The 13,294-nt window shown below is 38.7% G+C and overlaps 1 protein-coding gene across 2 annotated transcripts in view; it reads right to left on the reverse strand.

Annotated features, from left to right (window-relative positions):
• The window catches only part of otud5a (OTU deubiquitinase 5a), a 31,145-nt gene extending 22,029 nt beyond the window's left edge, over positions 1-9,116 (reverse strand). Inside the window, exons 1-2 of one of the 2 annotated variants that reach the window (XM_023262532.3) lie at positions 8,267-9,116; positions 2,384-2,474 (exon numbers count right to left, since the gene is read on the reverse strand). In XM_023262532.3, the coding sequence (XP_023118300.1) occupies positions 2,384-2,474; positions 8,267-8,866 (691 nt within the window). In that variant the 5' untranslated portion in view covers positions 8,867-9,116. Of the gene's footprint in view, positions 1-2,383; positions 2,478-8,266 lie in introns of both variants that reach the window. The other variant, XM_023262531.3, reaches the window with a different exon arrangement.
• Between the last annotated feature and the right edge of the window lie 4,178 nt (positions 9,117-13,294).

The raw sequence follows: 13,294 nt of genomic DNA on the forward strand, positions 1-13,294 counted from the left end.
TTTTGACCATTCTTCTTTACAAAACATCTCCAGTTCAGTCAGGTTTGATGGTTTCCGAGCATGGACAGCCCGCTTTAAATCACACTACAGATTTTCAATAATATTCAGGTCTGGGGACTGAGATGGCCATTCCAGAACATTGTACTTGTTCCTCTGCATGAATGCCTTAGTAGAATTTGAGCAGTGTTTAGGGTCGTTGTCTTGTTGAAGTGTCCAGCCCCGGCGCAACTTCAACTTTGTCACTGATTCTTGAACATTGTTCGCAAGAATCTGCTGATACTGACTGGAATCCATGCGACCTTCAACTTTAACAAGATTGCCAGTACCTGCACTGGCCACACAGCCCCACAGCATGATGGAACCACCACCAAATTTTACTGTGGGTAGCAAGTGTTTGTCTTGGAATGCTGCGTTCTTCATCCTCCATGCATACCGCCCCTTGTTATGTCCAAATAACTCAGTTTTAGCTTCATCAGTCCACAGCACCTTATTCCAAAATGAAGCTGGCTTGTCCAAATGTGCTTTAGCATACCTGAAGCGACTCTGTTTGTGGCATGTACATAGAAAAGGCTTCTTCCGCATTACTCTCCCATACAGCATCCCCTTGTGCAAAGTGTGCTGAATAGTAGAACGATGCACAGTGACACCATCTGCAGCAAGATCATGTTGTAGGTCTTTGGAGCTGGTCTGTGGGTTGAGTTTGACTGTTCTCACCATCCTTCACCTCTGCTTATCTGAGATTTTTCTTGGCTGCCACTCCGGGGATTAACTAGAACTGTGCCTGTGGTCTTCCATTTCCTCACTATGTTCCTCACAGTGGAAACTGACAGCTGAAATCTCTGAGCTAGCTTTTTGGATCCTTCCCCTAAACCATGATGTTGAACAAGCTTTGCTTTCAGGTCATTTGACAGTTGTTTTGAGGCTCCCATGTTGCCACTCTTCAGCGAAGATGCAAAGAGGAGAACAACTTGCAATTGGCCACCTTAAATACCCTTTATCATGATTGGCTTCACCTGTGTATGTAGGTCAAGGGTCAGTGAGCTTACCAAACAAATTTTGTGTTCCAATAATTAGTGCTAAAGGCATTCAAATCAACAAAACAACAAGGGTGCCCAAATTTATGCACCTTCCTACTTTTGTTTAAATAATTATTGCACACTTTCTGTAAATCCTATAAACTGCATTTCACTTCTCAAATATCACTGTGTTCATCTGCTATATGATATATTTAACTGAAACTGCTGATCTGAACAACCAGCGATTTATAAAGGAAAATCTTGAAAATTACCAGGGGTGCCCAAACTTTTACATACCACTGTATATATTTTCTTAGTTCTGTTTGGAGAACCACGTTGAAACTCCAGAACTTTATTCTACTTGGATCAGACTCTCTACCAATATTTTTGAGATTCGACTTGTCAACCTGCTCCTTCAGATATGAAAGTGGAACAAATACAGTAAATACTTTTCATTTCAACTATTTCATATTAAAGTATTCTATATGTTTAGTTTTGTAAGGGGGTGGCATGGCTCAGTGGGTAGAGTGCTCGTCTTGTAACCGGAGGGTTGCCGGTTTGATCCTGGCCTGGAGAGTTCATGTCCAGGTGTCCCTGAACAAGACACCAAACCTCTAACTGCTCCTGATGGGTCGTGGTTAGCGCCTAGCATGGCAGCTTCCACCATCAGTGTGTGAATGTGATGTATAATGTAAAGTGCTCTGGGTATCGTTTCCGGTATAGTAAAGCACTATATAAATACAGACCATTTACCATTTGTATTACTGTGATCTGCAGCTACATGTGGTTCAGAAATAATCACTGGTTGACTTCTACATCAATTTTTTGCTAATAAGTTCAAAGATGGGAATTTTCATGATGACCTTAACAGTTTCTCATATTTCAAATCACCCACAATCAGAGATTATTTGTCCAACATTCCAGATTCTGAATCAATGACATAAACTTCAGGTTTTTATCTTCAATAGTTCCTCAAATATTGTTGTTCAAACTGCCTAAAATTTCAATGTGAAAAACAAAACTGCTAAAAGTGGGTCAACATGCAGATTGTTCTGAAAATGATGTCAAAATGTTTGAAATATTTAGTGAAAATGTTACAAACATCTTTACAAATACCCATATTTTATAATATAACAGTTAGTTGATGACTTCAGATGAACTAAACTCACATCTGACACATTTATATGGAGACAAATTGTGATAAACAAATATCAGTAGGCAAACGCTGCCTCCTGCTGGTGATCAGAGTAACTGCAGGGACACACCTGAGGACAGACCAGGCGTGTGTGTGTGTGTGTGTGTGTGTGTGTGTGTGTGTGTGTGTGTGTGTGTGTGTGTGTGTGTGTGTGTGTGTGTGTGTCGCTCACCGACAGCTCTGAACAGACATGCTCCATCCTCCTTCATCTTCTTGATGACGAATCCTTTCTTCTCCCGCAGAGCTTTTTCAAACCAGTGCTCCTGCTGAATACACAGAGTCAGGTGTTAACCGGAAAGGTAGAGGAGGTACAGGAGGAACAGGAGGTAACAAAAAGGTAAAGACAGTAGAGGAGGTAAAGGAAGCAAATGAGGTAAAGGAGGCAATGAAGGTAAAGAAGGTAAAGGAGGTAAAGGAGGTAAAGAAGGTAAAGGAGGTAAAGGTGGTAAAGAAGGTAAAGGTGGTAAAGAAGGTAAAGAAGGTAAAGGAGGTAAAGGAGGTAAAGAAGGTAAAGGAGGTAAAGGAGGTAAAGAAGGTAAAGGAGGTAAAGAAGGTAAAGGAGGTAAAGGAGGTAAAGGTAGTAAAGAAGGTAAAGGTGGTAAAGGAGGTAAAGGAGGTAAAGAAGGTAAAGGGGGTAAAGAAGGTAAAGGGGGTAAAGGAGGAAAAACAGTAAATGAGGTTAAGGAGGAAAAAGAGGTAAAGAACATTCACATTCAACATTAAACATTCACTTAAAACACATTTATAAATTGACCTGTAATGAGCTGTTTGTATTCAGACTGTATGTTTTAATTTTCTAGATGAACTGGTTAGTTTCACAGATTCCAAGATGACGTTCATCTGAATGTAAAACTCACCTCACTACAGGAACTAGTTTACATCCTGCTAATTTCAGCAAGAATATCTTTGCATAAAATGATGATGTGAAAGTCTGACGATTGAACAAAGACTGTGACACTGGATGGATTTAAACTGATCTGGTGTCAGTTTCTACCAGAACTCAGATGTGTTTTTCCTCCTAAATGTCATGGTTCTATCTGCTGTAGTGATGGGATGATGATGCCTCAAGGAGTGTATTGACACACTACCCAAACTGTGTTGGCACTGTATTGACACTGTGTTGGTCACTCAATAGTGACCTCTGCAGTAGATCTATCATTGCAGGTAAAAAAAAATAAAAATAAGATGGAAAAGCTTACATGCTGCAAACCCAACATCAGCCTGTGAAATAATATTTAATCTTTATTTAATTGCTAGTCTTTTACTGAAAATATGATCTCATCATTGTTTAATTTCATTTGCTCAATTTGTTTGCTGAGTTGAAGTTGTCTATGAGAAGAGTTTTAAATTTGCTTTGTTTGTGTAAATGCTAAAATGAGTTGGTATGTAAAATATAGCAAATTTGTCTACAATAAAATTCAGAGTTCCAATTTTTAACTTATGTATGGAATTTTTTTAACTTAAGTGTTCAATCATACGAAATAACAGACTAAAAATGGATTCATTCATACACTTTTATTGAGGAACAAAAGTTTTTGTAGTGTCTTTGCTCCAAGGCGATTTCTCTTCTTGGACATCAGTTCCCCTGCCTTAGAAAAAACTCTCTCACAGGGTACAGATGAGGATGGTGTGCATAAAAATTTAAGTGCGAGTTGATACAGGTGTGGATATGTTTTCTGGTTATTTTTCCGATATTGTAACGGATCTTGTGCTCTGGGTGTGTTGGTTTCAGCCAGGTAGCGTTGGACTTCAACTGTGGAACCAGCTGTAGTATTCAAGGTCGAGTTGTTCTCCTCAACCTCCATATCCAGAGGTTTCCAGAGATTGTGCCCTAACAAATATTTTAGAAATAATTCTTTGTTAGTTGTTAGTTTATTATCACATGACAAACTGCAACAGAAATATACAAACAAACACAAAAAATATGTGTTTTCAGTCTTTGATGATCATGTTGACCACAGCCTCATCCACTGCTTGCTTGTTAGGAACTGCAAGCAAAACGGAAATATTTTGTTTAAAGCGTCTTAAAGTACTGTAATTTTTACCAACAATATTACAGAGTCACACAAAGCCTTTTGAGTGTAATAAACTATTTTTGGAAATTCAAATTTTTGAGAATTTCAACATACCTGGGGTACTCACACGAGTATCTGCCAATTCTTCATTGCCATGCTGAGCTCTATAATGCCTCAGCATTGATGAAGTGCTCTTATTGATGTAAGATGTCTCTGTGGAGCAGAGCCGACACTTCACCTACAATAAAATAGGAAGTTAATCCATCTGAAAACAATCAAACCTCTTACAGAAAAGAGTAGAAACATATTTAATTAAAAAAACAGTAAACAATGCCCAAAGGAGAAACAGATTTACCTTATTTGCCGTCAAAAGATCAAAATGATTCCAGACTGGGGAAAACTTCTTCTTATTGGAACGATCCATGAAGTCAGAAGTTGAACAAGGTGAGGTCAAACAGACACAGCAACAATACATGTCAATACAGTTTGTTTCCTTTTAAACACAATTTGGCGCAGCACATCCAATCGACACACTTTCTGTATCGGTCACATGATTTTTTCTTAAAGCGATACACGCACCAATACGGGGTTTCACTCTTGTGTGCTCGGCACAGTGCTGACGCACCAGTGTTGTTCGTCCCATCACTAATCTGCTGGACTGATGAAGTTCTGAGGCTCAGAAATGATGGAAAAAGTTCATTAAAAAGTGATAAATCTGGATCCACCTCTATGGACTTCAAGGACCTGGAATGTTCTAAGTGAGACTAAACTGAAAGACTGGAAGCAGGAAAGGAGAACGTCCCTTGGAGAAAGTTCTAGAGTAGACCTACTGACAACTGGAGAAAGTTCTAGAGTAGACCTACTGACAACTGGAGAAAGTTCAAGAGTAGACCTATGGACAACTGTCCAGTTGTCCATAGGTCTACTCTAGAACTTCCTCCAGGGGACGTTCTCCTCTATGGACTTCAAGGACCTGGAATTCTGGAAATATTCCCAGGATGAAGGTGGAACTTTGAATGGACTAAAAAAATATTCCATAAAATTGGTGCTCAAGGTTGCTTCTAAACGTCGCTGGACATATTTAGAAGCATTTTTGATAAATGTGAGGTATGTTGGATCATTTTTGAATCACTTTGGATGGATTTTAACTAATTTAAGACAAGTTTGGAATATTTTTGGAAATGTTTTAAGCATTTTAAAGAGGTTTGACATATTTGGTCAATTTTTGGAGTCATTTTGGGCAAGTTATTATTATTTTGAACTAGGGCTGCAACTAACGATAAATCGATGAATCGTCTGAGCATGATACGTCATCCAAAGCAGACATCTTTGTGCTGCACTGTGAATATACTATACATGTAAGATGCAGCGTGGATATCCGTCCGTGTTCCGCACTCCGCTCAGACAGTGATTTCTGTTGCATTGCGCGCTCACTTCCGCTTTTGATGACGTATCGTGCTCAGACGATTCATCGATTCATCGTTAGTAGCAGCCCTACTTCTCAACACGATGATCTGCTGCTTTTCTTCATCACGTATGAAACACAGCTGAGTTCTTAACTGATAAACAAAAAGCAGTTAATCAGGAAACAATGTTGATATAATTTCTATTTTCCATTTACATTAAACTGCACTGGGTCTGACAGGCAGCTTATCTTCAAAATAAATAGAATTATAATAATCATCAATATGAAAGCATTATCAGCCAGAAACTGTAAAAACAGAAAAAAATTTTGGGATTTTCAGATTTCAGACGAGTTAAATGTGGTTCTGTTGGAAAAAAAAAACAACCAAACACAAACTTAAAATCGTGACATTTCATCACAGTCACTTCATTCTACAGGATTCTTTTAAAAACTGGTCAAAAAATAAACAGTTTGTCAAAAAAATAAATAAAAGCACAACTGGCTCTCTAGGACTGATTCAGCTGACAGAGAATTCTCAGGTTGAACTCCAGGCATTGTTTCCACAGAGAGACTAAGAGGAAAACCAATAAAACAAATGCAGCAGAAACAGAGAACAGAGGAGCAAGTAGCTGGAGATTAATTCAGGATGGTGAAACATCTTTCTACAGATAATGAGCAGAGTAGAGAGGAAAAGTCTGGAAACAACATCTACAGGATGAGGACGGAAAGGAAAGAGATATGAAAGGACAAAAACAAGACATAAAACGACCCAAATGACACACAAAATGACAAAAATGAGACACAAAACAAGAAACCAGACTAAAAAAATAAGAGAAAAGAGACAGTAATGTACCTAGAATTTGTCCAAAATGACAAAACTGTGTCTAAAATTGCTTAAAATCTTGTAAACAGATTTTGTTCAGAACGATGAAGACTTCAATAAAATAAATGCAACATGGCTCAGAAACATCTACAGGATGAGGAGGGAAAACGACCATAAAGCAACCAGAACAAAATAAAAAACGACAGAGGAGACGTGAAAAATGACAAAGACAAAATGAACACAAAGAGACTCAACACAAACAAGACACAAAATGAAAGATAATCACAAAACAACCAAATGAGACACGAAACGACATCAACACAAAGACAAAGATGGAATAAAGTGAACACAAAGGGACAAAACCGTCCCAAAGACACAAAGTCAACAAAATATGAAAAATGAGACTCAAAATGACACAGAGACAAAGACAGGACGAAATGAGCACAGAGAGTCACAACACGTACAACAAAACGACAGAATAACCTAAAACAACCAAAATGAGACATAAAACGACTAAAATGAGACACAAAATGACTAAAATGAGACACAATCCCACACGAAAGAAGAAAAACTGAGAAGAACGAACCAGAACGAGACACAGACTGACAGAAAGGAAGTAAAAAATGACAAAGACGAGGTAAAACCATCAGAAAGAGACACAAAACCAACCAAACTAAACAACAGAAATGAGACAAAACCGTCTCTCAGCGTTAGTGGAGGGTGTAAAAATGTAAAAGCAGTTAAATATCTAGAGAACGTGGAGACAAAACGACCACAAAGGGACAAGAAACGACATAAACAAGATCTAAAACGACAGGAACAAGACACAAAACTAGAGACGACAACAAGCAAAAAACCACAAAGACGTATGGAACGGGAGACAGAAGAATAATGCGACACAAAACCAACAGAACGGAGACAAAACTGCTTTGAAGAGACACAAAACAAGATGGAAAACAACAAAGATGAGACACAGAATGACAAGGAGACAAAACTGTCCACAGACGCTTAAAACGTAAAATACGAGACACAAAACAACAGAAGAAACACAAAACTGTTGAGTTTGTTGAGGCTTTAAAGGTAAATATTAAACATCTCCAGTATGTGGAGCTTTATTTTAGTCCAGTGTTTTATCAGATGTGGAAAATAGGTTTGATTCAGGTTTTAAAATAAAGTTTCTGTAAAATAAATAATCAAAATAATTCACTACACCGAAGACATCTGACATCTCAAGTTCTCTGTCTTCATGTTGTTCTGTCTCCATTCAGCTGCAGGACTTTAGATTGCTGTTAAAAATTAACCTTTAATGAGGAAAAATAGCTAAAATGCCCAGAAGCTGCTGAGAGTTTTAAAGAAACCTGAATTCCACCAATAATAATTCACTGATTCAGACATTTTTAAAGCTTCCCGTTAGTCACAGAGGACTCTGCCTGTCAGATGTCCTCATACTATTTTAAATGTCACTTTATTTCACCTGTTAGGTACCTGAGCATCAGCTCTGTTTCCATGGTTACCTGTAGTTTAATGACAGGAGGCCAGGATTTGACCTGAGCTCATTTTAACACATGATGTAGGAAGGTGTTTATGTGGGCTAAAGCTGGAATAAATCCTGAGTTCATTAATAAATACGGAGTTTAATTCACTATTTTGATATTAATACCGAGTTATTTTGCCTTTCTGTCGCTGGGTTTGGACCTTTGAGGCTCTGGATGCTAACAGCTCACCTGTGAAGCTAACAGCTCACCTGTGAAGCTAACAGTTCACCTGTGTAGCCTCCTTAGCATCCTGCTAGCAGCTAGCATTAGCTCCTACCTGCTCCACGGTAGCCGGGTCCATGGACTGCAGCCGGGCGGCGTTTTCGTACTCGTCCTCGCTGTTGTTCCCCGCTCCTTCCTCCGTGTCCTGGCTGGACCCGACGCCTCCCGGTCCGGTCACCCCGGGCTGGCCTCCGCCGGCCAGAGCCGCCACCACCCCGCCGGAGCAGGTGCCTGCCTGCCGCCGCCTCTTGCTCAGCCCGGGACCGGAGCAGCAGCTGCCGATGCCTCCGCCGCATCCGACGACACCGGCCGACACGACGAGCTCCCCGCGGGACCCGGCGACCATGCCGCCGCTGCTGTCCCGGCCGTCGCCGGGCCCTACCGGGGACACGGAGCCGACGGGCGGCGGAGAGGCCTGCTGCGGCCGGGAGCTCGCCTCGATGCTCCGCCTGTCGTCCCTGGCGGAGGGCGGAGCGGGCTGGTAGGACCACGGCGGAGGGGAAGCCCTCGGCCGGGCTCCGGTCCGCCCTGCGTGCGGGTGAGGGTGCGGGTGCTGGTGCGGGTGCGGGTCGGAGCCGCTCCGACGGTCGCTGTCATCGGCATGGTCTGAGACTCCGACCCCGGAGCTGGGCTTCTTCTTCGGGAGAATCGTCATGGTGGAGAGGAGGCAGGGAGGGGGTCAGAGGGTGACGAGTCCTCCGCTTCTGGATCAAATGTTTCGGTGTGTTCGGCCTTCGGCCCGGCCGTGCGGCTCTGATTACCGAGCTAAGGCTCCTAACGAACCGAAACGGACCGCGGCGACACCGACTCGGTTCCTTTTCGACGGTTTGGTTGAACACAAACAAAAAGCGTCTCGAGCTTCAGTTCGGTTCTTCAGCTACAAACATCAACACAGCCTGACGGGGCGACGTCACTTCCTGGTGGCCACTGCGCGTCCGACGTCAGAACGTAAACCGGAATTCTGCCTTTATGATCAAAATGTAAATAAAACACAGTTATTATATTCAGAAATATTAAAAATAAATAAAACACGTTTAGTTACTATATTCAAAATATTAAAAAACAAATAAAACACGTTTAATTACTATAGTCAGAAACATTAAAAAGAAATAAATAAAACATGTTTAGTTATTATATTCAGAAATATTGAAAATACATAAATAAAACACGTTTAGTTATTATATTCAGAAATATTAAAAATACATAAATAAAACATGTTTAGTAATTATATTCAGAAATATTAAAAATACATAAATAAAACACGTTTAGTTATTATATTCAGAAATATTAAAAATAAATAAAACGCCTTTTATTATTATTATATTCAGAAATATTATAAATAAATAAAACATGTTTAGTTATCATGTTCAGAAATGTTAAAAATAAATAAATAAAACACGTTTAGTGATTATATTCAGAAATATTAAAAATAAATGAACAAAACACGTTTAGTTATTATATTCAGAAATATTATAAATAAATAAAACATGTTTAGTTATCATGTTCAGAAATGTTAAAAATAAATAAATAAAACACGTTTAGTGATTATATTCAGAAATATTAAAAATAAATGAACAAAACACGTTTAGTTATTATTTTCAGAAACATTAAAAATAAATAAAACACGGTTTGTTATTATATTCAGAAATATTAAAAATAAACAAAAACACGTTTAGTTATTATAGTCAGAAATATTAAAAATACATAAATAAAACACGTTTAGTTATTATATTCAGAAATATTACAAATAAATAAAACAGTTTGTTATTATATTCAGAAATATTAAAAAGAAAATAACATCATGTAATTTTTATTTTGTATATCTATGCACCTTTGTTTTTATTATTTTATTCACTAAATTATATTTATTATTATTATTAGATATTTATAATACAAAATAGTGTAATAAAGTTAAGTTTATAGACTTTATGAGAAAAAAAACTAATATTTTAAAATACATGTATGTTTTTAAATGTGTGTATCTTAAAAAGCAAATTTATTCTCAATAAACATTATTTTACATAATTGTGATGATAAAATCCCAAACGTTGTTTTTATAAATTATATTCAGAAATGTAAAAAGAAAATAACATCATGTAAGTTTCTATTTTATATATTTATATCTGTTAATTGCGCCTTTGTTTCTATTATTATATTCTCTATATTACCTCAATTATTATGCATATTTTAGATTTATTATACAAAATAGTGTAATAAAGTTAAGTTTATACTGTTTAATATTTTAAAAATACATGTATGTTTATAAAGATGTCTATCTTAAAAAGCGCCTTTATTGTCAATAAACTTTATTTCGAAATCCTAAACATTATTTTTATAAATTATATTCAGAATAAATGCATCTTTTATTCACCAGAGATGTATTTTATTCCACACATATGTATATAAAATAATTTTTATTTATTTATCTATCGATGAATTAAATAAAATAAAGAATATTTTCCGTACTGTTATGAATTAAAATAATAACTTTTTTTTTGCTTACATTTGCTTTATGTTTGTCGATAAACGGTGACGTCACCCCGTTGAATGGAACAACAGAGCAATAAAGTTTTCACAGCGGCGTCCATCAACAGCGGCTGTTACGTAAGGTCGGCTCCCTGTTGCCTAGCAACGGCAGGAAAGAATGCTGTGATGGAGAACAAAGAGGCTCCGAGTTCTGCTGCTCAACCTGAAGGAGGAGAAGCTGCAGTTCCGATGATTTCTGATCCTCAGACAATGAAACCAAAGCAGTTTACTGTCATCACAGCGCCACCGTGTGGACAAATCGAGGCCCAGCAGTCAGAGCAGAGAGCCGGACATTAGATGGGAAAATTATAAACAACATGAGACTAAACATGAGACTGTCAGCCAGAGTCTGAGGAGTTTTCTGAGGATTAAAGGCCAAACACTGCAGGTGAACTGACAGATATTCACTCTGATGGCCTCTTACATTCAGACAGTCATTTTTTTATTGCATGTTTTCTGGAATAGTAGCCTCTAATAATCAAATGAGGAACTGTGTCACTATCCATCCATCCATCCATTATCTATACACCGCTTAATCCTCACTAGGGTCATGGGGGGGCTGGAGTCTATCCCAGCTGACTCAGGTGAAGGCAGGGGACACCCTAGACAGGTCACCAGTCTGTCACAGGGCTACATACAGAGACAAACAAGCACTCTCACATTCACACCTACGGGCAATTTAGAATAATCAATTAACCTCAGCATATTTTTGGACTGTGGGAGGAAGCCGGAGTACCCGGAGAAAACCCACGCATGCACAGGGAGAACATGCAAACTCCATGCAGAAAGATCCCGGGAAAGCCGGGACGCGAACCGGGGACCTTCTTGCTGCAAGGCAAAAGTGCTAACCACTACACCACTGTGCAGCCCAGCTGTGTCACTAAATATTTACTAATGTGCATAAATTTTTCATAGATAAAGTGGCAAAATAAACACTTAAACATCAGCATTTCCATGGAATAAACCTTTAAAACAATTAAAGAAACAAAAAGACACACAAAACAACCACAAAGAGACACGAAAACACACAAAACAACCACAAGAGACACAAAACAAACACAAAAGGCACAAAAATACACAAAGAGAAGTGGAATAAACTGTTAAAACTGTAAATAGGTGGAGAGAAAGAAGTATTTTTGACTAAATAAACCTTTAAATTCAAGTAGAATTAAAGTATCGTAGATGTTAAAATATTATTGTTACTGTGAACTCGATAATCTTTAGTGAAAATCTGACAAAGTAAAAAACAAATATGCGAATCAACCCTATGACTTCCAGACCGGATCAGCCGATGGAAACAGGGCTACCGATGGTTGAAGAAGGAGAGCAGGACGGTGGATGTTCTGTGTGTTCAGGAGATCAGGTAGAAAAGCAGCAGGGCTAGATGTTTAGGAGCACGGTTCAACTGCTGGGTCACGGCATGGATAGGAAGAGGAATGGAGTAGGAGTTATCTTTAAGGAGGAGTTTGTTAGGAATGTTCCAGAGGTAAAAAGTGTGTAAGATACAGTGATGAGTCTGAAACTGGAGGTGTTCAGTGTTGTTGGTGGTTTTACTCCACAGGAAGGATGTGAGATGGAAGAGAAGGAGAAGTTCTGCAGGGAGTCTGATGAAGTGATGCAGAAGATCTCCAGAAGTTAGAGAGTGATGATTGGTGCAGATTCAATGGACCAACAGAGGTGATGAGGAAGTGATGGGCTGGTTTGGAATCCAGGGCAGGGATACAGAAGGACAGATGGAGGTAGATGTTACAGGAAGGATGGAGATGACTGCAGTGGATAGATTGTTCTAGAAGAGGCAGGACCATAGGGTGGAGGACAAAGAAGAGCAGAGGATGAAAGGGTGGAATCTGAGTCTTCAAGGGCTCAAATTTCAAGTTCTGGAAAAGTTTCTAGGTGTTTAGTGTCGGTGTTTGAGGTCATTTGGTTGAAGTTTTGGTCATTCTGGTAACATTTTGAGTTTTTCTAGAAATAAATCCAGACAGTTTGGATCAGTTTGAGGTAGTCTGAGCATTTTGTGAGTTATTTGATGTGTGTTTCTGTTGTGATTTTTCATCTTTATGTGGTAATTGTGTGTCTATATGGTAATTCCAACTGTCTTTGTGGTAATTTTGTATGTTTCTCTTGAGGTTTTTCATCGTTTCTTGGTGGTATTTCATCTCTTTGTGGTGATTTCGTGTCTCTCTGCAGTGAGTTTGAGTGTTTCTGGTATTAGGTCTACTCTAGAACTTTCTAGAGTTTTCTACCTCTTGAACTTCCTGTAGAAAGTTCTAGAGTAGGTCTACTCTAGAACTTTCTACAGGGGACGTTCTCCTCTATGGACTTCAAGGACCTGGAACTCTGGAAATATTCCCACTATGAAGGTAGAACTCTAATCATTGATAATGTTCCTGCAGATGAAGAACCAGATGGTTCTAGGGAGAACTTTGTTCAGATTTAGTTGGTTTTAGATGAAATGATCCTAATAGAACATACATCGTTATTTGGGCTCATAATTCATATTTTGAGCATTAAGTGTGGCAGATTCTGAGGAAATAAAACCATGTTTCAGACTGAACTC

Source organism: Amphiprion ocellaris, chromosome 8 (assembly GCF_022539595.1).
Source record: "Amphiprion ocellaris isolate individual 3 ecotype Okinawa chromosome 8, ASM2253959v1, whole genome shotgun sequence".
Classification (NCBI taxonomy): Eukaryota; Metazoa; Chordata; class Actinopteri; family Pomacentridae; genus Amphiprion; species Amphiprion ocellaris.